The sequence below is a fragment of the Stegodyphus dumicola genome, chromosome X1 (assembly GCF_044657685.1).
Source record: "Stegodyphus dumicola isolate Sdum_Otavi_A_Nest chromosome X1, ASM4465768v1".
NCBI classification, from domain to species: domain Eukaryota; kingdom Metazoa; phylum Arthropoda; class Arachnida; order Araneae; family Eresidae; genus Stegodyphus; species Stegodyphus dumicola.
In genome coordinates this window covers 156,553,942-156,579,990 of record NC_140780.1, presented here as the reverse complement: position 1 = coordinate 156,579,990, position 26,049 = coordinate 156,553,942, and the positions used below count along the sequence as shown (strand labels likewise).

Sequence of the window (26,049 nt, the reverse complement as noted above, 5' to 3'; positions counted from 1 at the left end):
CTTTCAAACCATAGAAAGGGGGGGAAAGCTTATTATTCCCACAAATATTTAAACTATAAACATGTGAATCAATATTTAAAACCCAATTTTACGGCAATAAATAATTATTACTCAAATAACTGTTAAATCAACAATATCCTCTCAATGCAGAAAACAAGCTATATGTAAGACAAGTAGACCAATTAAAAATTATGTAAAATTTAACCCTAGTCAGCAGTTAATTTTACGAAAAGGTCTATACCAGCGATTCTCAACTGGTGGTATGCAGGAGAAAAATAGGTGGTACACAAAGATACAAAGTAAGTGAGAAAGTATTTTTAACAATTAAATTCACAAATCTTGTGAAGAAAAATAATAATTGATAGAAATTTTTTGTGATGGAACTCTAACTGAAGATTTCAAAAATAACACATTAACTTTTGGCTGAACTGAGAAAAAGAATTTAAAGGCATTTCAAATAAAGCTATTCAATTTTTATTCCCTTTTTGTACATTCTATTTGTGTGAACAAGGATTTTCTTCCATGTTATATTTGGGGGGGGGAATGAAGAACAAAATTAAAAGTGGATCCTAGTTTACTGTTAAAGCTAAGTAAATATGACCAGACATAAAGAAATTGATCTCTCTTAAAAAAAGGCCCAAATTTCATAATAAATTTTAGAATTAAATATTATAAGTTAAACTTTGATAATTAAAATGGTAACTAAATTTTGATCTAATGTTTTCTATGTGTGCATATTTAATACAAATATGCCAACAGGTTGTGCAAATGGCAATATATATATTTTTTATATGTTTCTATTGAGAAGTTGAAAAATAATCATTGTAAAATGTAGTGCGGTACTAAAGTTTTTCAATTTTTGGTTAGATGGTTCACTATAGTCAAAAGGTTGAGAACTATTTTAAGACGCTATGTGACAGGTCTATCCACTTCCGTGGAACATTTCCTGTTCCATCCTTGGAAGAGGAAAGGCATTTTTCTCCACTTTGCATTTGGTTATATTCATTTAAGTTTATTGACATTAAATCACTGGAAACTGTTCTCTGAACTATACCCAAGTTTAATGCCAATACACAGAACATCATTTACAATCTTAAGCTGAATGGAATCTTAAATATTTTGTTTCATGATTCTTAAAGTACTCTAAAATTCAAATTATCCCTTTTGTTCTATGTGATAAACACTTGGGAAATATTAATTCAAAATTTTCACTCAAAAGCTTTAAATACTAAAATCTAGTTTTTAACATCATTCAGTATAATACTAGTCAAAATCAAACTGCTTATTGCAGCTGTAGATAATTCTTACTTTAAATTGCAAATATCCTTTTTTAAGTCATCTAGTATCTAAAATTCTAAATATTTGAAAGTAAATAATTACTACAGTAATAATTAGCATACCTTAAAATTATTCTATCATATGATCAAAATAAATTACACATAATTCATTTTCAGCAACTTTTTAATTTCCTGTAGACCAAATCACTTTTCTTTTTCAAAAACATTTAAATACAGCAAAAACTCTGAAACAGAGAGAATTTAATTATTCCATGTTAATTTCAGTCACAGATCATTTAGTCAACAATCATGATTAGGAAAGGGGGATCACTTTCTGTTACCATGATTAAGGAGATGGGCTAGGTCAATCCTTTGAGTCACCTTGCACTGATGCAATCTTTGTAGAGGGATGTAACACGAAGTAGTCGGACATCACTATGGTGCACCAGCTCTCATTTTGTATGCTTAAAGTAGTTCAATTCTGCTGCGAAGTGATACTCTAGTGATTCAGACATCCTAACTTAATCATACATATTAGATTTCTAGTAATATAAATATTTAGAAAAGTTTTAATCTATAGTTTTAGTCAGTTTCCCTTTTAAATTCTGTGCTGTAAAGTATTGTGTATGTAAGTCTTTTTATGCTGTAGCAAAGTGCCACAATGTTCATGGAAATAAAAAAGGAATACTGTATTTCCGTGTTCCTAGTCCTAGAAGTAACCTTCCGCTGGTAAAGTTTTGAGCATGTATGTCAATTTACGAGGGCTATTCAGAAAGTAGATTACGTTTTGGAATAAAAAAATAAACAAAGTATAGGAAACAAATTTTATTATATACAGATGAAAGCCACACTCAAATACTACTTTTCTACATAGTCACCATACAAATTAAGGCATTTATCGTAGCGATGTACGAGCTTGGAAATTCCTTCGTCGAAAAATTCGGCCGCCTGCGCCTTCAACCACTTCGTTACCTCTTCTTGCCTTCCATCTTGCACAAAACTTGTGGTAACCAAGCTTTTCGCTGATGATTTCGTGCAACAAACTTCGCGAAATTTGTGGAAAACTCAAAGAAAGTTCCGTTATTGTGAAATTTCGATTTTCACGGACTTTAGCATCGACTTTTTCGAGAAGTTCGGCGGTCACTATGCTGGGTCTCCCACTTCGATCTTCGTCGTGAACATTGGTTCGGCCATTTTGAAATCTTATGACGCACTCCACCTTCAGTGATAATGTTGTCCCCATACACTTCACGAAGCTGCCGATAGATTTCTATCGGTTTACAGTTTTTTGCAGTCAGAAACCTTATTACTGAGCGGACCTCGCAGCTCGCGGGATTTTCAATTAACGCAGACATTTCAAACCGTCACAGTATCTGAACGGAGCACAGCACGAACCTCTCACTAGCACGGCTAGATGCAGACTGAGCTGCGCAACGCTCTGACCCCAAGATGGCCGCGCTAGCCCCGCCCCTAGCGGACACAGACGGAAACGTAATCTACTTCCTGGATGGCCCTCGTATTTTCCCTGCTGTTCAAAAACTTATGTCTGATTGTCCTTGAAATTGATAATTTCATACAAAATTTAACCTAATTTAAAGTTGCTTTTTGGGCCCTCATTACAAATTTAACACTGGCGTAATTCCTCTTCCAGATAATAACAGATATTTTTTAAATAACTTTCCAACTTATACTCACATCTACATCACATAAATTACATTTAAATAAATACAATATCCAAGATCATTGACGTAAATTTGACAAAACAGCTTTACTCACAGTACCAAAAGAGAATTATTTAATTTTTCAAAGAAGGGCTTTGCTCTTTTTTTTTTTTTTTTTTTTTTTTTTTGCAAAATTACTGATGTTTTCTAAGATTATAAATTATTTAAAATGCTCAGCTAGCTTTGTTTCTTAAGTTTTGTTATTTTAAAGGTTAAATTTTGGAATTTCTGATACAAATTTTTTATAGACATCAATCACCTTTTTTGTCACTTAAGGAAATTCTGTTTCTAATGAAAGAATGGATACATCAAAGAACATACAATTTGTAATGAAAACATTTTCTATACACTGATTACAAAAATGCAAAATTGCTGCAAAAGAAACTTAAAATCCAATGCAGTGAGCAAAGTAAATTACTATAAACAGTAGAAAAAAAAAAGAACACCAAGAAGACAGTGGGGAAAGAAAAGAATAATAAGCAGAGTGCTTTTTAGAGGGTACAAGACTAAAATCTGAAAAAAAAAAAAAAAAAAAAAAAAAAAAAAAAAAAAAAAATCATGTTGAGGCTGGTTATGAAAATGATGTTAAGAAACTAGATATGACTGATTTTAAAACAGAAATCACAAATGACAATGAAAATATCCTTGAATACACAAATTGTAAAGATAAGCAAGAATTCACTGATAATTTGAAGGAAAAATAATAATATAAAATTATATTGAAACACTAAAAAATGAAAAAATTTAGAATGTCTGCTCAGCAACATCTAGAAAAAATTTTGCATCAAAACACAAAATTTTTAAACAGCAAAACTTAAAAACCAAAGCTGGCTAAGCATTTTAAATGATTTATTACCGTATAAACCATCCAAGTAATTTCACATAAAAAAGGCCTTCCTCTTCAACCCTCTCTTTTGGAATATTAAATAATTCTTAGATTGTGAGTAAAGCTGCTTGTCAAACTAAAGATAACAATCTTGTATATTGTATTTATTTAAATGTAATGTATGTGATATAGATGTGAATTAAAATTACAAAATTAGATAAAAATATCTTATTATATCGAATCAAGAGAAACATGCCAATGTAAGATTTATAACTAGGCCCAAAAAGGACATTGGATTAAATTTTGAATAAAACTACCAATTTCAAGGCCAACTGAACTTAAGTTTCTCTTCTTTAACAGCAGGAAAAAAGGACTGCCATATATATTCAAAACTACACTATATGTTCAAACTACAAACTAAGGTTGTTTTTTTTGCCTAATTTCCAAATGCTGTTGTTATAGTTAACTTAAATAGCAGTAGAAATTTCATACTTAATATGCAAATGAAAAAGGGAGAAATTGCAACTTTTAAGAAAACAAAATTTTGTGTAAAAGCATAGAGTGTTTTACCTATTTTTAAATTAATGAATAAGCAGTATTAACTTTTCAAGCATTTTAACATAAAATGTATACAAAAGTAACACAGCCTCTTCCAAATTACAACTATTTTGCCATGAATAGTTAACTTTAAGATTCGTTATGCAAATTTAAAAAGCTAATTTCTTTATTGTGAATTGGCTCTCTTTGTTGTGAACTGACTGTAGTCAGTATCACCATAACTACATCATCACTTCTCACTTCCTGTATTAGGGAGAAAAGCCCTCGAAATTTTTTTTTACTGCAGGCACTTGCCTTTCTAGCATCAACCACACCTAAGGCCGAAAGTGATGGCCACATTATTCTTCAGGTACCTAACAGGCAGCCATTATTACCTCCTATCAGAGGACTCCTATAATTTACATCCATGCCTTCTCCATGTTTTGAACATGGACCCTTCGGTGTTACAGTCGGGTCTCCTAACCACTAAACTATCTGGGCAGCAATAAGCCCTATGAACTAAATCTTCTCTTTTAACCCTCCGAGAGGCATGGGTTTTTTTACCTGTCATGAAGACCTGCATTCCAAGACACTTTATTAGCTAAATTTGTTATATTTACTTACTTTAGGCTCTATCTTCATAAACTTACATTTATTAAGATGATATTTATATTATTAAAGAAAGTAAGAAAGCAAAATATCAAATTATAAGCTAATATATAACAAATGACAAAAAATCTCATGACCGGATAAAGCCGGCCATAACGCTCACAGGGTTAAGCCCTGTTCCATTACGTAAATTCTAATAAAGAGATCTTCAAAGCCTGTAAAGAGAGTGCTCTATGCACTGGTAGAGATTCAATTTTTTAGAGCTGCATAACCTCTTAAATAAGGCCATACTTCTCTTCCTCAAAATAATATTTATTTAGGGCAAAATATCCTTGTTGTTTAAAGAGAGAATAATGTCAGTTTTGTGCACAAAAAATTCTTTCTACATTTCAAAAAAGTTTAAAATAACTACAAATTCAATCTACACTCATCTCCAAATTTATCTTTACATATTCAAAAACAATGATATTCCACAAAATTTTCAGTCGATGCAACACATTTCCACCTGTCATTTAACAGTAAATCGAGCATTTTAGACAGTGAATATCCGAGTTAATTTCTGCAATACAGTATTTCATTTCAGTATGTAAGGATTCAAAATGGTTTGCCATAACTCTAAAGTACCATTTGGAAAAATGTGAAATGGAGAAACAGTGGTTCTTTAGAAACACCAAGATGTATGGATATTTCAAGACACGCAGCCGCTATGCTATGGAAACAATTTAAGAACTGTGGAACTGTTTGTTGCATCAGTATCTGGCAATAACTGCCTGTTGTAATAGAAAGTAGAAAAGTTCGGAGTTTCCAGCCACAATAGGAACTGTCACGGTAAACTATACAAAGATGGCTTAATGAAAAAGGCCTTTATAACAGAATCCCAAGGGTATACATTTCATTGTCTTCACAATAAAGAGATCATTTTAATTGGCACAAAGAAGATCAGAACAGGAATAAAAATCTAATAATCTGAAATAATTGATAAATCTGAAAAATAAATATATTATTGTAAGAGCATTACATAAATTCTAGCACGTATTTATATGATACAAAGACTTCAGCATAGAAATCACATTTAAATATCATGGTTTCTGACACATTTTTTCATCCTAAGATCCATTTTATTCTCACAGACACAGTTTGGTCTATTCTCACAGTCTGGTTTCTAGACATGTTAATGCACCCTCCACTGGAGCATTGGCGTAATAAGTACCATAAGTAAATTTCTAGGAGAAATACTTTTAAGTATTTTTTACAAACTCTAATGAATTTTTTTATGGAGTAAATATTATTACCTAATACAGTTGAAAATTTAGAAACTAAATATTTAGCTAACAGGCACGAGGCAGTGCCTAATTTTGACACAATAGGGCAGAAAGAATATCAATCTTATGAATTTTATGAAGAGCATATAATCTGGCACAATTCACAACAGATGGGATAAGCGACTGCTTTAAGTTGGTCCAAAGAGTTTGTGAAGATTTGATCACAGTTTTTGGGAGGTCCGAAGGTGAAGCATCTTTAGTGATCGGATTATATGGTCCTTCATTTAAGAGTTTAGTGACACCATCGATGTAAGTATTCTTGTCCATGACGACAATCTAGCCACCTCTGTCAGTCTTTGAAATGATAATGTCTGAGTCAGACCCAATTTCGTTCATTGTAGCTCTTTTTCTCACGTTTAGATTTAGTTTCAAAGGCTGATTGTTGAACTTCACATTATGAGCGGTAAGATGCCTAATAATTTCTTTCTGTATATCTGAAACTTTGCTGAATTTGAAAGTTTTTTCGATAGGAGCCATGATCTCTAGAATCGAGGGTTTTGAAAAGTTAAAATACTTCAGAATTCTCTCTTGTTCGTCTAATAAACTAACACTAGAAATACTAACTATTGACTTAATATTTATCTTAATTAAAATAATTGTATTTAAGTTCTTAACTAATAAAAGACAATTTAACAGAATCAAGTTTGAGCATCTTATTCATGTGACAAGAAATTAAACACCAGTATAAAGTAAATATAACGAGGTGGACACATTCTGAAAATAAGAAAACTGGTAAACAATAGAAAAAATAAAGCACTTGAAAAGCTCTTAAGAAGTCCCACCTAAGAGAGATTTATTTTTCCCTGAAAGTTGAGTTGATTCTGTAAGTTGAATAATGACTTTTAAAATGCGTAAGAAGAAAGCTTGACTTGATGCTTTGCTAGTGAGTGCAGACATCGATGCCAACTGCAGTTCTCTGCCACATCTTCCTTTCAATTTAGAAGGTGCATTAATCACAACAGAAGAATTAGTAAATCTGTGGAAATGAGAAAATACACAAAAAATAAGTTTAACATGCAAAAACTATCCTGGAAAATTGAAAAAAAATTTTTTATAATAAACTTCGGTAGACAACTTTTTATGCATATCTGGCTACTTAACATACAATGATATGTACATATATATTTAGATATGATTATTTGTTTATAAAACCAATTAATAGTTCTTATGTATCTGAGTACTGTTGCACACGATCATTTATAATATTATGCGGTGCCACGTTTGCGAGACATTTTCTCAAAAGAGCAGGATTTTTTATTTACGTGGTGTGGTAAAGTCACTTAACACTAGTAGTTACACCTGGGTTTGATTACAGGTGAAAGAGCTTGCTGCATAGGCATTTTCATTGTGTTCTCCATGAGCAACATGTATAGCAGCCAGTTTTGTTTAGACCCAAAGGCATCCCTCCTCTTAGGCACACAGCCCTAGCATGCTTTGCCACAATCAAACTAAACCAACATCATTCTTATGTTTTGTTTTTCAGGTACACATGTACATAGTGGAAATTTTATGTCTTTTTCATACAGGTCTTTTTAAGTATTTTTACGACTTCGGTACGTAGTGTGACATGTATGCATACAAGAATATGAGAGACACAATAGTCACACTGAACAGAAAATTTCAAGGAAAATTCAATAATGATCTACCAACATGGAATATGAACAGGTAGAGACTTAAGGGCTATCTTGTACTTTTATACGTTCACATCACAGCAGATAATGATTCGTATAGCACACATATGGACAAAAGACACCATGGAAATAAACAAGGTACAGTTAGGAAATTTCATGAAAATATTACCACTTAATTTGTCTCACATTTATGGGACTGGAAACAATTCAATAACAAAGCACACATTAAAAGACTGTGAAGCATTTATGAATATTAATTTATTTTAATATGACAAAGCACACAGAGCCATCTGCCCAAGGAAAGGAATGTCACTGCAGAGGACTTTCTCAGAGACACTAGGCTTATACTCATGTTACATATGCAGAAAGCCATAAAATACAGCCAGTCAGTTAACATGAGTTCGAATTCTGCTCAAACTGCCAGCAACCATTCAGCAACTAGTGAGGCCACATTTTTGCATGCATCTAGTTTAAGTTCTATTAATGACTTAGTAACACATAAGCATAATAATAAAAGAATTTACCAAACGAACACACCCTGTTAACCAAAACTCTATACTAATTGCTTAAAAGACCATTTGACAGCAACTCCAAGGAAGCACAATGGCTATTAAATTTAGCTAACAGGCACGAGCAAATTTAGCAAATTTAGCTAACAGGCTAATGGCTATTAATCTAAGTAGCCATCAGCTCTGAAGCCCAATATAATAAACTATGAGTTTAAAAGCTTTACAATCCATACTACGCACAAAATATTGGCACAATTTTCATGCTATCAATAGTAAGAAATGTCATTATGTATTCAGAAGGAAAATCAATACAAAAATATTATTAGAACCAAGTGCATGAAGAGCATACAAATCTGTTCACCAATCAGTGATAGTAACATATATGAGGGTCGAATGCCTTAAAAATGATGCCTTCCAGGAGAATATTCTAAGGAAAGCTCACATTCACATTTAGCAAAGTGATCTAATGTACACTTGTCTAACCTATAGTCAGCCCAAGCCCATGAAGTTCCTCATGGCAAGAAGTGCAAAATTACGCCTGTCATTGGCAAACAGACTTGAGCAACCTTACAAGTGACAGTGCAACTTAGCTCAGCTCCACTACAAGGGATGGGTCCGAGGGTCTCTAGCCCCTCTTTCCTTACCACAACCTCTTGAGAGGAGTTTCAGGTCCCTGTATACTCAGAATCATGCTCCATGGACACTATACATTTACAAACATCCATGCTTTCTCCGGGATTTGAACCTGGGCCCTTCAGCACGGCAGTCAGCAATGCAAATCAATATACTGGTTGGGTTACAGCAAAGAGATCTATGTAAACTAAATAGCTACCATGTTTACAAGGAACTGAATCTCAGATGAATTATCATAACTAGTTCAGCAAATAAGTCAAAAATCTATATGTCTAAGAACTTCAAACCAACAAAAATTAATTTTATTATTGTTATTGCACTATTTACTATATGAAGGAAGTAAAATATATTAATATTTAATTAAATATCTAAATTTTATGTTCTTTGGCTAATCTTGTAATTTTCATAATTTTTATATTGAGAAAAATCTTAAGTAGCAAAGAATAGATCCTTTATCAGGGCACTTTAAAAATACAGTCAAAATGAAACTGATTATAAATGCATATACTATTGTGTAAATAAACTTCATAATGTATCACAATGATCTGAAACAAAAATACAAATATTTATTGATTACACATAAGATTTCATAAAAAGTCCTACAAATGCCAATAGGAGATTAAGACCAATTCATATCAAAATTTATGAAGGAAAACTATGCTGAAAATCATGAGGGGTGGGAGATGGAATTTGCACTTTCATTAATCCAATAAATATAATTTACTGCAGGGAAACGTTTTCCTTAGTAAAGACTGGACTGCAAGAAGAAGGAACTGCCAGTTTTTCCAGATTTTAGAAGTAATGCCACCTCTCCCAACTTCATCTTTTTTGGAAAATGCTGATGTTTCCAACAAGCTGAAATGACTTTGGGAATTAACAGTGAATTTCTCTAATGATAATATTATCAGTACCATTTGGGCGTGGAGCATGTTTACGTGCCAGGGTACGTATATTATCCATTTCTGTTTACATAGGAGGCAATTAATCTCTTCAGGTAACTTGGCGAAATTTTATAATGTAGGAATCTCTCGCCTCCTGTTGCTTTTCTTAAGTGAAACTCTTGATCATCATCAGGGAAAACTGCATTTATTATCTCACTGATCACTTCAGTGTTGGATGAGGCAGTTCTATTCACCACAGGTGTAAGGGTCATAGGACGAAAAACCTTGTGCTTAGGACGAAAAAGATGCTTTCTTTTGGACCGGTCCGAAGGCTTCTGTGACATTACTACAGTAGGTTTTCCATAACATTAATTTGGCCTCTTTAATATTTCCTTCATATTCTCTGGCTTTTTTGTATGTTATCATTTTGAGTTGCCATAGATTTGGATCCACCAAGCACTGTGCTCTTCTTCAAACTACGCTCTGCTTCTCTCCACCAGGAGATTGAATGTGTTGCTGTGAACAATTTCAAACGATATGCTTTGTGGGTAACCTGCATAATTTTTGTAATCAGTAAGTTGTAGAGCTTATGTAAGGAGTTTCTGTCCTGGCAGTTGTTAAAATCCTTGATAAGTTTCTCTACATGCATTCGAATATGTTTCCATAAAATAGAATGTCCTCCAAATGCAGTCTTGAATCTTATCTTTATTATATATATTCTATAGGAGTATCCAGCCTGTAAGATATAATTTTGTGATTGCTAAATGACAGCAGGTCACTCACTGTGAAATACTGTATGTACAGAGATGTATTGAGAATAGATGTCATCATATCTGGCCACCCTCAAGCTCTATATGTTTCAAAAGTAGGTGGTGAGTCTTGGGCGTCGATGACAATGAAATGCTCACTGTACAAGAATTCTAGAACCACAACTCCTCTTCGGCTCTCCAAGTCAGCTCGCCATTGTTGACTGGTGGCATTACAGTCTTCTGCTGTGATACAATGTAATTCCCCAGTTAGAATGTTAGAATAAAGTTTTTATAATAAGGAAGTAATATCTTCACTTAGGGGTAGACACACAGCAAATTGTTTGCTCTGTGACTTTCATTAGGAGAGGGAAGAGAGCGCTACCGTAAATAATCACAGCTACCTGGTTCTTTAAGAGAAATGCTCTACTGTGTGTTGGAACACTGGGAATCGCTCCATTGTAAGTGTATGGTTCTTGGAAAATTCTGGCATTGGCAGCTGTATGTGACATTATTTGCAGTGTGTTTATAGTTGCTGCATAACACTTCTGCAAATTATACTGCAAAAATCAAAGACCTGTTATATGCTTATATAAAATCATCTTAGTTTAGTTCTGAGCAACAGTCGTTCTCAGGCTTTCTAAATGGGCTCAATACACTGGGCAGGGCTTAGCAAAGAGTAAAAATTAAAAAATTGAGACTGTGATCTACCACGAGACATGATGAAAAAATGGGAAACTCCCAGTACAACCAGGAGACAGTTGGCACCTATGTTTAATAAAAATAATGAATTAGCAACTTTAAAATGTTTTATAGCTATCCCACGAGTAACAAAAAACAGTAAGTGTTAGATTGTATTTCCAGATTATTCAGTTATCTAAAATGATGATTTATGAACGGATATAGACATAAATTCTGAAAATTACTAAATAATGTAGCACAGTAATTAATACTAAATTATGAATCAAAATTTAAATGGAAGGTGTATGCAATACACACAAGAAAACCTACAGGGATTTTAAGGACCCAAAGTAATTTTTACCAGATTATGAAAGGATATAGACATAAATTCTGAAAATTACTAAATAATGTAGCACAGCAATTAATACTAAATTATGAAACAAAATTTAAATGGAAGGTGCATGCAATACACACAAGAAAACCTACAGGGATTTTAAGGACCCAAAATAATTTTTACCAGATCATTTATCATAACCTCAATGAGAGAAAGAATAAAAATGAAGTAATGAATTATGAATTTTTTAGAAATATTTAAAGAAAAGTCAGTATTTCTCAGATTAGTTACCATGGCACAACAACTACTCTAATTATTTTCACAGAAATGATACTTAGTCCATGTGGCTTTAGAACTGGATCATCAGGTTGTTAGCGCTATGACAGAAAGAAAATCTAAGAACTGCTATACAGCACAATATTTTTGAAAAGCACCTACTTGGTTTGAAAATTACTTCAAAGTAGATTATGTCAAAAAGTTTGAATAAATTCAAGGCCTTTGCAATGCCAAAGCTCCATCTGAATTTACTTCAATACAAAAAAAAAAGCTTATTGGGCTAACATATGTACACACAAAACAAAATTTAATGGAGGGAATGTACTGACATTTGCTTCATTAGAATGTAAACAATCTGTGTAAGACATAATCTTTGCACACAACTGAGTTTTTATATGTTGTTGTCAGAAAAAGGAAGTGCTGCAAGATAGAGAATGGAAGAACAGCAAAAGCAGCTAGGCCCCGTAAGATTCTATAATTTAAAAAACTAAGCAATGAAAAATGGCTTACCTTTCCCAATAACTGCATTTCATATAGTCAACAATCCGACAGCTTAGACTAAGTACGAGAATAATGCAACTAAATTATGCAAGGTGTCTGAGTATCAGGGTTACAGACTTGTATGAAGGGTAGAATGCATGCAGACAACTTGGAATCACATAGCAATATAGAGTTAGAAAATCTCTAGAAATGAAAGGACAACTTATATGCATTTTAAAAATAAATCTAAATTCACAAAAATAACAGATCGAAGAAAGGTTGAAGTGTCCTTTATGAGCTGTAATACTAGTCTCACAAATCTGGCATAAGGAATTCCAAATATTCCGAAGATCTTGGGCATGCCTCAGGTTTCCTTTGCAGCTACTGAGATGTATGCAATCATTTCCCGAGCAAAGTCAAGCGGAATGTCATACACTAGCATTTTTGTATGCTCTCAGAAGTACTCAAGGCAAAAAACGTGTGGCAACAGAAGAGGCCAATGCACAGACTACTCATATCTAATTCAGTGTTGGACAAACAAAACTATATGGTTACAAACACGGCTGAAATGAATGTGGGTCCAACTGAGCTAGAATCATAATGAAGACTGTGTTAATGGATACAGCTGTTCATCATTAAAAAGATATAATACATACTTCAGAAATAGCAACTATTTGCTATTGATTAGGGGAAATATAAGGCAGAATAAGGTAATCTCACGCAATACTAGCCCAACATTTCCTGTAAAGCAGAGGGGCATGACTTCGTGTTGCATGAGGGTTCATCACTGCCTACAGTTCAGCAATTATATATATTTAAGATTCTTCCCCTTGAGAAGCATGAGCAATCAAAGAACACAAAAGCACAAAAACGATCTGTAGCAATCCAAGATACATAATTGTAATGTTAAAGGGCATGGACATGCTACATGTAATGCATATGCATTTTGTTTTCTCTAAGAATCCTCGAGACCCTGCAGCATGAAACCCCAACTACAGTAGCTTCCAAAAATTAAGGAAAAATCTCAAAAATAGCAATAATACATTCAAAAATAAGCCAGTCCGTATAAAATTTGAATATGTTGTTAAAAAAAGAATTGCTGAGTAAAACTGCAGTATGTAAATTAGTAGTGCTGCTATTAAAGTATGTCATCTATGAAGGGCATTGAATTGTGTGTTTCAGAGCAAGCCTGCATATCTCAGTGTGATACTGTGATCAGAAATTAGAAATAGCCAGTTTGTAACTACGACCCCTAGTCATTGTTTTCCCGAAAAACTGCAATGCAGAGCTAATGTGAGATTAGAGGAAGGTCACAGTCAGACAGAAGTGGCCAAATGGCTAAATGTGGTTCCTTCTGTGGTTCATAGACTTTGGCAACAATTTCTAACTACAGATTTGGCATCCAGAATGTTCAGCCAAGGATGGTTAACCACTACAACAACCAATACTTGTTATGTGCAAGAAGGAACAGAAACTTAACTCTAATCCAACTCAAATCCTCCCTTGCTGTTGCCACTGGAAGGTTGGTGTCGTCAACCACACGTAGAAGGCTTGATGAAGGAGGTCTGTAAGTGATGTGACAAGCCGTTTGTCTGTTGCTCATGTCCTGTCATAGAAGGGAACGTTTGAGGTGGGCTCATCAACATGTCCACTGGACAGCTGATCAAAGAAGGGCTTTTCTTGTGATGATTTGATGAACACAAGGCATGCATACCTTAGTTGAACAGTGCACAATCTCCCCTCTCTCACGTGACACTGAGTCGAAATTAGAAAAACAAATGTTATGATAATAGATGTTTAATGCTGTAGGACAGCTGAATATTATGTTACTAACTTCATGTAAACTCAGTTTGTTTTTGTTATAATAAAGTGTTGGTCTATGCAATACCTATACTATATGAAAATGCCCACGTGATGCCATGTTACATATATATAGAACGCACATGACAATATGAAGCGCATATACTCACGACTGTATAATATAACAGTGATATCAGAATGATGGATATATTTATAATAGATAACTATTTGTCAGAAGTTCATAAGTGAATTTGAAAGTGATTCGTCAGAAAAAGTAAGAAGTATTTTGTTGTAAACTAAAATTTAAACATAACAGAAATGGCTAAAATGGTAGTCACAAAATTTAAAGAACGGAAAGTTTATCATTCAATCATAACTAAAGTTACACATTACATTGAATCTTTAATTGCTTCTTGTAATTTGCCTGAAAAGCATTCTGTTTCTCCAAATGGAAAACGAAACAATTTCCATACTCGCGATTTTTCAAAGCGGTATCAGTCATTGTCATAATGTAAACAAAATTGCAGCTACTCGACCATTTCTTGTTTATTTTGTGGAAGGAAAGCTCCCATTTTGGAAAAAGAGTGTTATGTCGCCAAAAGGAAGATAAAAGATTCTAATCGACGTTTTCTTTGTTTTGAAAGGAACTGCGGAACAAAAATTACTCTCCAAAATGTAATAATTTGCATTCAATACACTAACAGAGAATACATTTAGAGGGGAAATTTCCAAAAACTGATATACTTTGATAAAACTAAATAACTTTTCACTTACACAGACAGATTCCTATTTGTATACAACCTGATGAAGAAAACATAACACCATGAAGATTTGTTTCATAATCATGGAATACACGGCTGAAAAATTTGTGTAAATGGTCTGAAATGGAAGTGCGTCACATAAAATATTAATGAGATAAACAGGAAGGAAATGCTAGATGGTTCAACACTGTTAGCACTCTGATGCTCAGAAGGCATGTTGAGTTGGAAAGATGCCTGCCAGGCAACACAGAAGTCAGTTTTGGGTATTAGGACATATAAAAAAGTTTCACACCAGTCAATATCTGACTGGGCCATCTATCATATTACAGGTCAAACACATTTATATGCTTTTAAACTGGGCCAGGAAATTTTAGTGCATCCACACAGATGTTACACTTGGATCAAAGTATTAGAAGGCATGTGGTGCAGCCCCATAGAATATAGCTCTCAACATTGTGAAGGATACATTGGATACTCCAATATTAAACATTTCAACACAGATGATCAAAATAGTTGAGTCCCACAACTCTAAAAATACTGTCACTGGCACAATGCTACTGCTGCTAATAATTATAATGGTATCTGGACAGAAGACATTTGATAACTGATTGGCACAGAATAGTACACAGTAAAGAGTCTTACTTCTGAATCACTAATCACATATAGTGAGTAAGAGTAGAGGCCACATAAAGACAGGTCCAATGCTGCTGAATGTCTTACAGCATGACACAGCAGCATTAGTGGTATCACCATGGATAAGCCGTCAGCTAAGTTCAGTGTCAGAGGTATACTGGTTTGGCTTATTTAATTACGGCAAAGCACTCTACGGCTATCTGCCTAAGGGAAGGGATGCCCTCGTGAATGACTTTCTAAGGGAAACTGGCACGTATACATGTTACACATGGGAAAAACCACAAAAACCCCCATGCAGCCAGCCCATTTGCAGGATTCGAACCTCGGACCGAACTACCAGTGTTCAGCGACTTTACCGCTTGGCTGCTGGTGGGCCTTAGAGGCCTACTGATACCACAACAATACATAGATGAAATACTGTAATATGTTGCAGTAATCTACCTTCAGGGTTTGTAGCTGCTTCCTAGCAAAATAACACCAGACTGCAGGTAGCAATCTTTAGTGGATAAATACTGCAAAGTACTCAGATACTTAATTGACCACCAAGAGATCTTGTATAGATCAAGCATTTGTGTGATATGTTAGTGACCTTTATTTACTTTATCTGCTCCAGCCTGAAGGATAGCTGAAAACTTGGTTACTCATCCTCAGAACAATATTTAGATGCGGATTTCATTTGCACCTTTATAGGCTGCATCTGGTTTCACAGTATGAAATGGTTCCAGATGATTATCCTATGTATTCAATCACCAGATGACATTCACTTTTTAAAATTAAAATCACACATTTATACAAGGGGTGATCAAATGAAAAGGTACAGAATGATGTAAAAACGTAACAGTTAAATATTTGCATATTCTGCAATGGGAGCACGAAGCGAGACATCTCGGGATGCGATTGGAGTCTGACTGCGATCGGAGCATGCACGGGTGCCTACATGCGCAAAGGCTTTTATCAAAAGTGGCGTCCAAATGATGCGGGCAGTTCGTATAAGGACAGGATGGCATTCGCGTTGCAAAATTTGATGATTGAGGAGCAGCGAGGTGTTATCCAATTTCTGACAGCGGAAGGTGAGAAACCGGCAGCTATTCATCGCCAGATGGTGAGAGTTTATGGGGAGAAATGTGTTTCTGAAATGTCTGTCAGAAAATGGAGTGCCCGTTTTCGTGCAGGCCGTGAGAGTGTGGGTGATGACCCGAGACCAGGCCAGGCAAACACTGTCATCACGAGCGATCTCATGGACAAGGTGGACGACCTAGTGAGAAGTGATCGGCGTGTCACATTGCGAATGTTGGCGGTGAAGGTGGACGTCAGCTATGGAACCATGTGGACAATTCTTCACGACAGGTTGCGATATCGGAAGGTGTGTGCCGCTTGGGTTCTGAAGCAGCTCACCGACCAGGAAAAGGAACTGCATATGCGGCTAGCACTGCAACATCTGTTTCGGTACCAGGAAGACCCCACTTTCATGGAGCGGATCATCACAGGTGATGAGACCTGGTGCCATCACTATGAGCCAGAGACAAAGCGGGACAGCATGCAGTGGAAGCATGTGCCGTCACCTCCGCCTAAAAAGTTCAAATCCGTCCTGTCAGCAGGCAAGGTGTTACTCACTGTCTTTTTCGACGTTCTAGGCCAGCTACTTGTGGAATTCCTCGAGCACAGAAAAGCCATTAACTCCAATGTGTACTGCGAGACACTCCAACGCTATGCAGGTTCATCAAGAACAAAAGACTGGGGCTGCTCACAGAGGGTGTGGTTCTGCTCCATGATAACGCGTGTCCACACGTCTCCACAGTCACACACATGGAACTGGCCAAGTTCAACTAGGAGATGTTGGACCATCCGCCCTACAGTCCGGACATGTTGCCCTGCGATTTCCATGTGTTTGGTCCACTAAAGAAACACTTAAAAGGGAAGCGCTTCAACTCGGACGATGTACTCAAGGACGCTGTGAAGGACTGGATCTCGTCATGGCCACAGAAATTCTGGGAACAAGGAATCCTGCGGCTTGTTCATCAGTGGGGTCGTTGCGCTCAGGCCTATGGTATGTATATTTTGAATAAAGTCTGCATTTGTACTCACCGTGTCGTTTCGTACCTTTTCATTTAATCACCCCTTGTACATTCATTCTCTATCTGTCCAAATTCATCATATAATACTCACTCTTTCATGTTGCAGCATTTTTCCCCTTCAGGCCATGTATTGAAACCAAGACAAATTCTTTTATGTCTTGAAAGTTAGTCTTAAGGCCCGTTTCCACTGCTGTGCATGCGTTGCGGTGCATATGCGTTTCTCCAATCAGCGAGCGAATTCACTTTGATTGACATCTGCAATCCTGTCGGTGTGCGGTGACGGATGACATACGGATGGAGTTCAACAATGTTCAACTTCTATCCGTATAGTCTGCGGATGCATTGGGGTCACGTGGTAAAAAAGGAGCAATAATGTGTAGTCACCAAAAATTAATGGCGGCAGAAGTAGCGATGAACGCTCGCTAATAGAGAAAGAATGTTTTGCTAAAAAATACTTATTTCTGAATTAACATTATAGCGAGAAATCTGCGTGCTGAAAAAGACAGCAATCAGCTGAATTTAGTTAAAAAAAGATAAGAAAAACAAGATAACTGCAACTACAGTACTTGTTCGTTCAAGAAAATCAGCGGCAAAAATTATAATTCCAAGTCCATGAAATGGCAAAATTTGTTCTGATAATCATATTTTAGTTCTGCATACTCATTTAGCTTTAATGAAAATGAATGTCTGACTATATCAAACTGCTATAGCAAATTAGATATGATTAAAAGATTTGCTACTTTTGAAACAGGTAAAAACTAAAAACGTTAATCATAAATTAAATTTGATAGCCTTTTAAATACTCCAGTTCATTGAAGAGTGTGTTAAATTTGTATTTCCCTTCATAAATATATCTTTTTGGATAACGTATATTTGTAAGCACATGAAATATATTTTTAGCAGCCCGTTTAACTTCAATCCGAACGCCACTTTAAAAGAAAATGTTTTTTGTAAAAAATGTACTAGAAGCTGAAGAACAAACTCTGGTGAATTTTTCAGACGATAGCACACTGAAATAGGATCAAAAAACTTAAGTTTTAAAAATTGATTTACTTGATGATGTATATAAGCCAAAATATGCATAAGACTCATGTGTAATCCTAGCTTAGTGGTAAAGGTGATGGTAACAATGATCACCTTTTGGAGTCGTGAGTTCGAATCCCATACGCTTTTTCCACCCTGTCTGCAACTTTTTTAGCTTTTTATTCCAATTTGATCTCTATTTGTGTTTTATAATTTATTTCTATTATTATATGCATTAAATATATTGTTTTATTTATGCTCTTATTTATTTAAATTTTTCCCGCAAAAAAGTTTGAAAATTATATAATACTAATTTAAAGCATATCCTGTACATATATATTCGAATTTAACAAACATTCTCTATTCGTAAAAAGCAAATTTAGAGTGAATTAAATTTAAATGAAATTTAATGCAAATAAAGAAATGACTAATTATTGCTGCGAACTAATCTACAATATCATTTAAATTCTGAGAGCATATGTAAATCAAGTGCAAGTATCAAAATCCATGAATAAATATATAATTCCAAAAATTTATTAATCCTAAAAAATTTATAAAAATGCATAAGTGAACAATGGGATAGATTATTAATCCTAAAAAATTTATAAAAATGCATAAGTGAATAATAGGATACATTATTCCTAAAAAAATTATAAAAATGCATAAGTGAATAATAGGATAGCTTATTAATCCTAAAAAATTTATAAAAATGCATAAATGAATAATAGGATAGATTTAATCCTAAAAAATTTATAAAAATGCATAAGTGAATAATAGGATAAAATTAATTTTTGGAATTATATATTTATTCATGGATTTTGATACTTGCACTTGATTTACATATGCTCTCAGAATTTAAATGATATTGTATACTAGTTCGCAGCAATAATTAATCCTTTATTTGTTTGCATTAAATTTCATTTAAATTTAATTAACTTTTAATTTGCTTTTTACGAATAGAAAATGTTTGTTAAATTCAAATTTTATTCCTTGCAGCAATGGCGCAAGAGAATTATTTAAATTTAATTTATTTTGAAACCTTGCAGATATATATATACATACTTTCATTTCACTTTTATATGAATGTATATACATGTGCTCAGACTTTGGGATGTTTACGACTCTAAACTTTCATTACAATTAACATGAGACAGTATTAATGCCCTAAACATTTTTTTAACAAAAAATTACTATAATAATTGCTTTTAAATCCAGTCCTCTCCAGCAGAAGCGCAGGAATTAATTAAATATTTCCATTTTCTTTATCTAATGTGTGTATATATAGAGAAAAATCTTATTTTTATAACTTCTTTTATAAAAAGAGATATGAATTAAAAATGTTTAAATTAAAAATAATATTTTATGGATTATGCATAAAATATAACTGCCCATAGTGCATTTTAAAACAAACGAGATTTCTAACAAATTATCCAGCTATGACCCTGAAGTCAGCGGTATACAAGCATAGCAAATTTTGCGTAAATATCGTGAACCTTTCTTTACAGTTGCTCTGTACTTTTAAAGTACCAACTATTTTTAATCCCTTTAACTTTTTTATTTTATTTATTTATTTGTTTACTTTTTCACTAACAGTACATTTTAGTTTTAATAATATATATATTATTTCATAATATTTAAGGCTTCTAGAAACACAATTTTTTTTAAAAATTTACTTAAGCTTCTATGGAATTAGTGATGTTCATAATATGCATTATAACCTTACTTATGTAAAAATTGCTAGCATACTTTACTTTCGCAGTTCATAAGCAGAAATAAAAATTTCCAATAACATGGAATTTAGTAAACAAAACTTTTCTGCGTTTTACGTCAGGATCCATATCAAATCCAAAACAAACAATACTCGCTTAAGCGGGAAAAATTCAGATATTCAGCGTCTTAATTCGCGAACTGCTTGTTTGGCGCCAAAATATTACAGTGACACCTAGTGGTGGAAAACGAAAATATTTTACGAATACGCAGCAGTGGAAACGCTTGTACAGATGCCGTAGGCGTGTCTTCAATTGACGCAACGCGTTCGTACGCAGTAGTGGAAACAAGCCTTTAGATTAAATTTTTCGTGCATTAACACTTCATCTGGTGCACTTGATCTGCTAGGCACACCTCAAGCTCTTTTGTTTGCCCCACCTCCTTCAAACATCACCACTCCTCCATCCAGTTAGCTTCCCTTGTTCTAGTGTCACTAGCTAAGGTCAAGTCAGCGAATACATTTCTTCATTTCCAGTGGACAGATGAAATGATCTAATAGGCTCATTGCACACGATTACATTGCAATTTGACAAGTAAGTTTGTTATTTTTTAATATTGTATCATTGTTTGGTTAGCAATTTGGTATAATAAAATATTTTACGATTATATACAAAATTGAGTATGTTTTGGGGCTCTGGCGTTTTAAGCACATTGCGCCAGATCATGTCATGAATCATGTTTTAATAATTTAAAATATTGCTTATTACAAAATTTGAGAAAGATATTTTCATAACATTATAAATTTTTGTCTGGTTAAGGCTTCAAAATGCCAAAAAAAGTTTCTTTTTTAGAAACCCTCAAGACCTTGAAGAGATTCACCCTTTATTGGAGGTGTCAGAAGATGATGAGGAAGTTAAAGATTTTTGTGTCGAAAGTGATATTGATTCAGAAGATGGTGTAGAGGAACATAAAGAGGGATCAGAGACAGAACAAGAAAACTGAAGAAGATGACATTGAACAAAATACTAATTTTTATTTAGGGAAAGATCAATTCACTAAATGGTATCAGAATCTCTAGCAACACAAGGTTCAAAGGAGATGTCATAACATCACTACTCACTTGCCTGGAGTTATTGGATTAGCAAATTCAGAGAAAACTCCTGCTGAATGCTAGAATTTTATGTTTACAGATGATATATTCTGAATGATGTAGTGGAGTAATACCAATCAGTATATCGATATCGTCACAGGATTATTTTCCAGAGAAAAAGACGTAAAACATACAGATTTGGTTGAAATAAGAGCATTTATAAGATTACTCTAGTTAGCTTGTGTTACAAGGTGAATAAACTATCCCTCGAAGGAACTATGGGGAACAGATGACGATGGCATCACAAAGTTTAGCCTCAGTAAATAAGCATCGAGAGATTCAAGTTTCTTATGCAATGTCTCTGTTTTGATGACCATGAAACAAGCTGCACAAGAAAAGAACTGGATCAACTCGCTCTAATACGAGATATGTTTGAAAAATTGTAAAATACTGTCAAGGGAGCTACTGCATTGGTGAAAATGTGGCGGTATATAAAATGTTGTCTGCTTTCTGTGGTAAATGTCTTTTTCAACAATGCATCTCATCTAAACAGAGTAAATATGGAATCAAAATTTTTTTTTCTTGTAGTTGCTAAAATCTTCTACTCTTTCAATATTGATTCTGGAAGAAACATAAAGGGCAATAACTAGTTTACTCAGGTGAGTCTTCTGAATGAAATAAAACAGAAAAAACTACCGTACATTGGCATGATCAGGAAAAACCGAGAAGAGCTACCCAAAGAATTCATTGCTGCCAAAGCCAGACCACAACACTTCAGTAATTTTGGCTTTAGTAGAGATGGTAATGTTTTGGTGTCCTTCATTTCAAGAAAACACAAAAATGTCCTTGTATTATCATTGCATGATGACCAAGCTATTGATTTTTCTATTGGTGAAAAAAAAGAAACAAAAAACAATCAGTTTCTACAATGAACTTAATAGCTATTGTAAAAAGAATGATTAGTTTGTATATGTCTCACAATGTAAAACAGTGGCCCATGACACTCTTTTTTACAATGTTAAACATCGCTTCAATAAATACTCATTTCCTACATATAGGTAATGGGTACAGAGCTATTAACGGAAGAATGTTCATAAAACAGTCTAATGAACATGTGCTTGGACAACTTGCTCAATTAAGTCTGAGGTTTACTGGAATGCCATTATTATTACAACAAAATTAGAGACACACTTCCAACCAAGAAGTACGTTCTGTGGCTTGTCAAAATTATGACAATCCACAGATACTTCCAAAAAGACGCAACTGTGAAACATATCAGTTGGAGACTTGCAAGAGAAGATTTAGCCAATATGAGTGCAAAAAGTGTCACACAACTACCTGCCTCTCACATGCTGTTTTTATGTGTCTTCCATGCTATAAAAGAGAAGTAGAAGGACAAATATCTCCTAATGAATCAGATGAAAAACAGATATTACTATGTTCTAGTTTTAATTAAATTTTAATCAATGATTAGTCTTGTACAACAACTTTATAAAAACTATTTTACAAAATTTGTGTAATATAAATATAAGTTTCCTTTTAAGATGACAAGAATTGTTTTATTGCCCCTTTAAGTATTTTAATAACTTGCGGAAGTTTGATAATAATGCACAGCATTTGATTTTTGTAAGAAATATCTTTTTATATATAAAAAATTAAAAAGTGCCACTCAGGCTCAACATGCACGAAAGTGTTCTGAAACATGTTGCGGCAGACGAAGCATTAAAATTAAACAATGGAATCCTTCAAAATATAATGCATAACCTATTTCAAGTCCTATGTTTTGCAAGAGGAGCATTTTTTTACAGCTAAATAATTTCAAAGATAAAGCAGATAATACAGCTGTATATAATATACATGATACTTTATAGGTACAATCTATACTGTAGTCTGCAGGCTATGTGGTCATAAAACTCTGTATGCCAGTTTACATTATAAGCACCCATGTAAATTAATGCAATTAGTTTGTTGGGAAAAAAATTGCCTTATAGAGCAAAATTTTACAATGTCTACAAAAAACAAGTTATTACATTTTATCAGATGTTCATATAAATGGAGTTTTACTATTGTACTTTTTTCCTTAAATATAATAATATGACACCCACCTGTCTTGAATAGTTCCTTTTATTGCAAAACTACCATCATACAGTATCTCCCTCTCATCAGTTTCAGGATTCTTCTCTACAGTTATACGACGCATTTCGTGAGACAGAGCACGGATGTTGGCACAAACAGCACGGCCAAGTTCACGGGCTCCATCTAGAAGAAGAAACAACACAGCACGTCGTATTCTTAAACAGACACGAGATAATCTTAAAAGCAAAGCAGTGGCATCTTCAAGTCCTTCTTCTGAACATGTTTTCGATGTCAAAACCTAAAGTGAATAGAGCAAATCATTAAAATTTTTCTTATATTTACTATGTAAAAAAATAAAGTATTGCATGTAAATGCTGCAACATTCCTTACTTATTGTCCTATAATATAATGAAGGCAAGATATTTTGTTTCTAAAAGGTTCACTGCAATGCTAATACACACTTTACTACTCTAAGAATACTGTAACACTACAAGATTATTGTTTCCAGAAAGGTCTTATAAAAGTCTAACAGGTTTTGGAAATAATCTTCACATGAAAGTTTGTTAAAATAATTTTCAAATTTAAATTTAAAAAAAAACTTTTGTTACATATTTTATTACAAAATATTAATTCAGTGATCTCCTAGTAAATTTTTTTCTGAAGTCAAGTAAAAGAAATTCCATTGATTTTCATTAAGTATGCCTTTGTTTTCATTATACATTTGCAATTCACAGTTGCAAACAGACAAGACTTAATAAAATTTTAGAATAAACCAGTCACAACTTTAATTCTTCATTTCTTTCACTTGCATGATTCTAAAAAAATGGAATAATGGACAGAAGACATATTAACTTTGACCAAACACAAAGAGTTATCTGCCTTAGGCAGAGTGGAGGACCTAGCGAGAGTTTACATTATGCACAAAAGAGAACAAAATATCTGTACAACCAAGATGTTCTCGCTAGAATCGTACTCGATTCTAAGCTATGGATAAAGCTAAACATTTTATGGCCTTTTGCAGATTTCATCACATATACCTCGAAATAATGAAATGTAGACACTAAATTACATTTCTGTGCACTATTTCATTTACATAAATTCAAACTTTTGCAAGGTATTTTAAAATGTGACTGGAAAAACTGCATGAGCAATTTGAAGGTTGTTTCCTCAATAAGATTTACCTACATACAAAAATCTCTTAGAACTGATTGCACCAACAGTGCAATATTTTAAACAACAGTGCTTTAAACAACACTTGCTGAATCATAATTTAGTATGATTAATATATACAAACTTCTACTTTTCCCTCTGAGTCACCACCTCATTGATGACTGGTTTTACGTGGAAGGCAACTGCCATTCTGAAAATGGGGGTACACTAACAATCCCATAAAAGAGCAACGAATCAAATTAAAAAAAGCAAGAAACATCCATAATAAACACTTATTCTAAAAAAATATGCAAGTAAATTTTTTGTACTCTTGTTCTTTCCATGTATACATAACGGTCTCTTTTCACTTAACTGCATGCCTGGTTACTTCGAGATAAATTGATTATCAAAAGTTTTTCAAAAATAATTATTTTCAATAATAATTTCGATAACTGAAGAAAAGCTATGGATATTTTTGCATTCTCTTTTGTTCGCGAAATTGTTATACTTTTGAAGAAATGCAGTGCTTTCTTTTCAACCAGCTGCAAACTCCACAGTCTTCCTAAAATTTCTGTCAAAGAAAAAAATGTACTCAATGCAAAAACAAACACCAATCAGAAAAATGACTGTTGAATATGGCATAGGAAACACATGCCCATCTGCTGCAATAACACAAATAATTATTCATAATCACACTATCACTTGTCGAATAGTTGGCAGGCTAGGAATTCTACGTTAAATAGTGTTCTTCAGGAGTGCAAGAAAAAATGTTTTCACCTGTTGCATATTATAATGATTTCTGAGATGATACTGAAAGCTGGTAAAAGATTGCAAACTCTTTGCTCAGCTTCCACAATGAAAAACTACATTTCAGATCATCTACTACCCTTTCCTCATAAGGTTGTCAGGTTTCAACACTCACACTTCTGGCCCACCAGCAGTAAAGTTACTGAATACTGGTAGTTCAGTCCAGGGATAATCTGCTAGCTGCATGGGTCTCCCTCCATGCATAACATGTATTGGAGTCAGTTTCTCTTAGAAAGTTTTTCACGAAGGCATCTATACCCTTCAGAACATAAGCCCTTAAATGCTTACCCATAAATGAAATAAACCACATCAAACTAACTAACTTCACACCTCTCTTACTTTCTATGACTTATGATCACTATAAAGACTGTGTAAGAAAAAACAGACTCAAAACTTAGGTTAAATAATATGCCAGTAATGCAAACATACTTTAAAGAATACATAGATCTGCTGATTGATGAAAAT

At 33.9% G+C, this 26,049-nt stretch overlaps 1 protein-coding gene across 2 annotated transcripts in view; it reads right to left on the bottom strand.

Annotated features, from left to right (window-relative positions):
- Positions 1–26,049, bottom strand: part of HUWE1 (HECT, UBA and WWE domain containing E3 ubiquitin protein ligase 1) — a 595,188-nt gene that overhangs the window by 64,846 nt on the left and 504,293 nt on the right. For both annotated transcript variants that reach the window (XM_085806998.1, XM_085806999.1), the window contains 2 exons: positions 23,658–23,926; positions 7,075–7,268 (listed from right to left, as the gene is read on the bottom strand). In XM_085806998.1, coding sequence (XP_085663124.1) covers positions 7,075–7,268; positions 23,658–23,926 — 463 coding nt within the window. The remainder of the gene's footprint in view (positions 1–7,074; positions 7,269–23,657; positions 23,927–26,049) is intronic.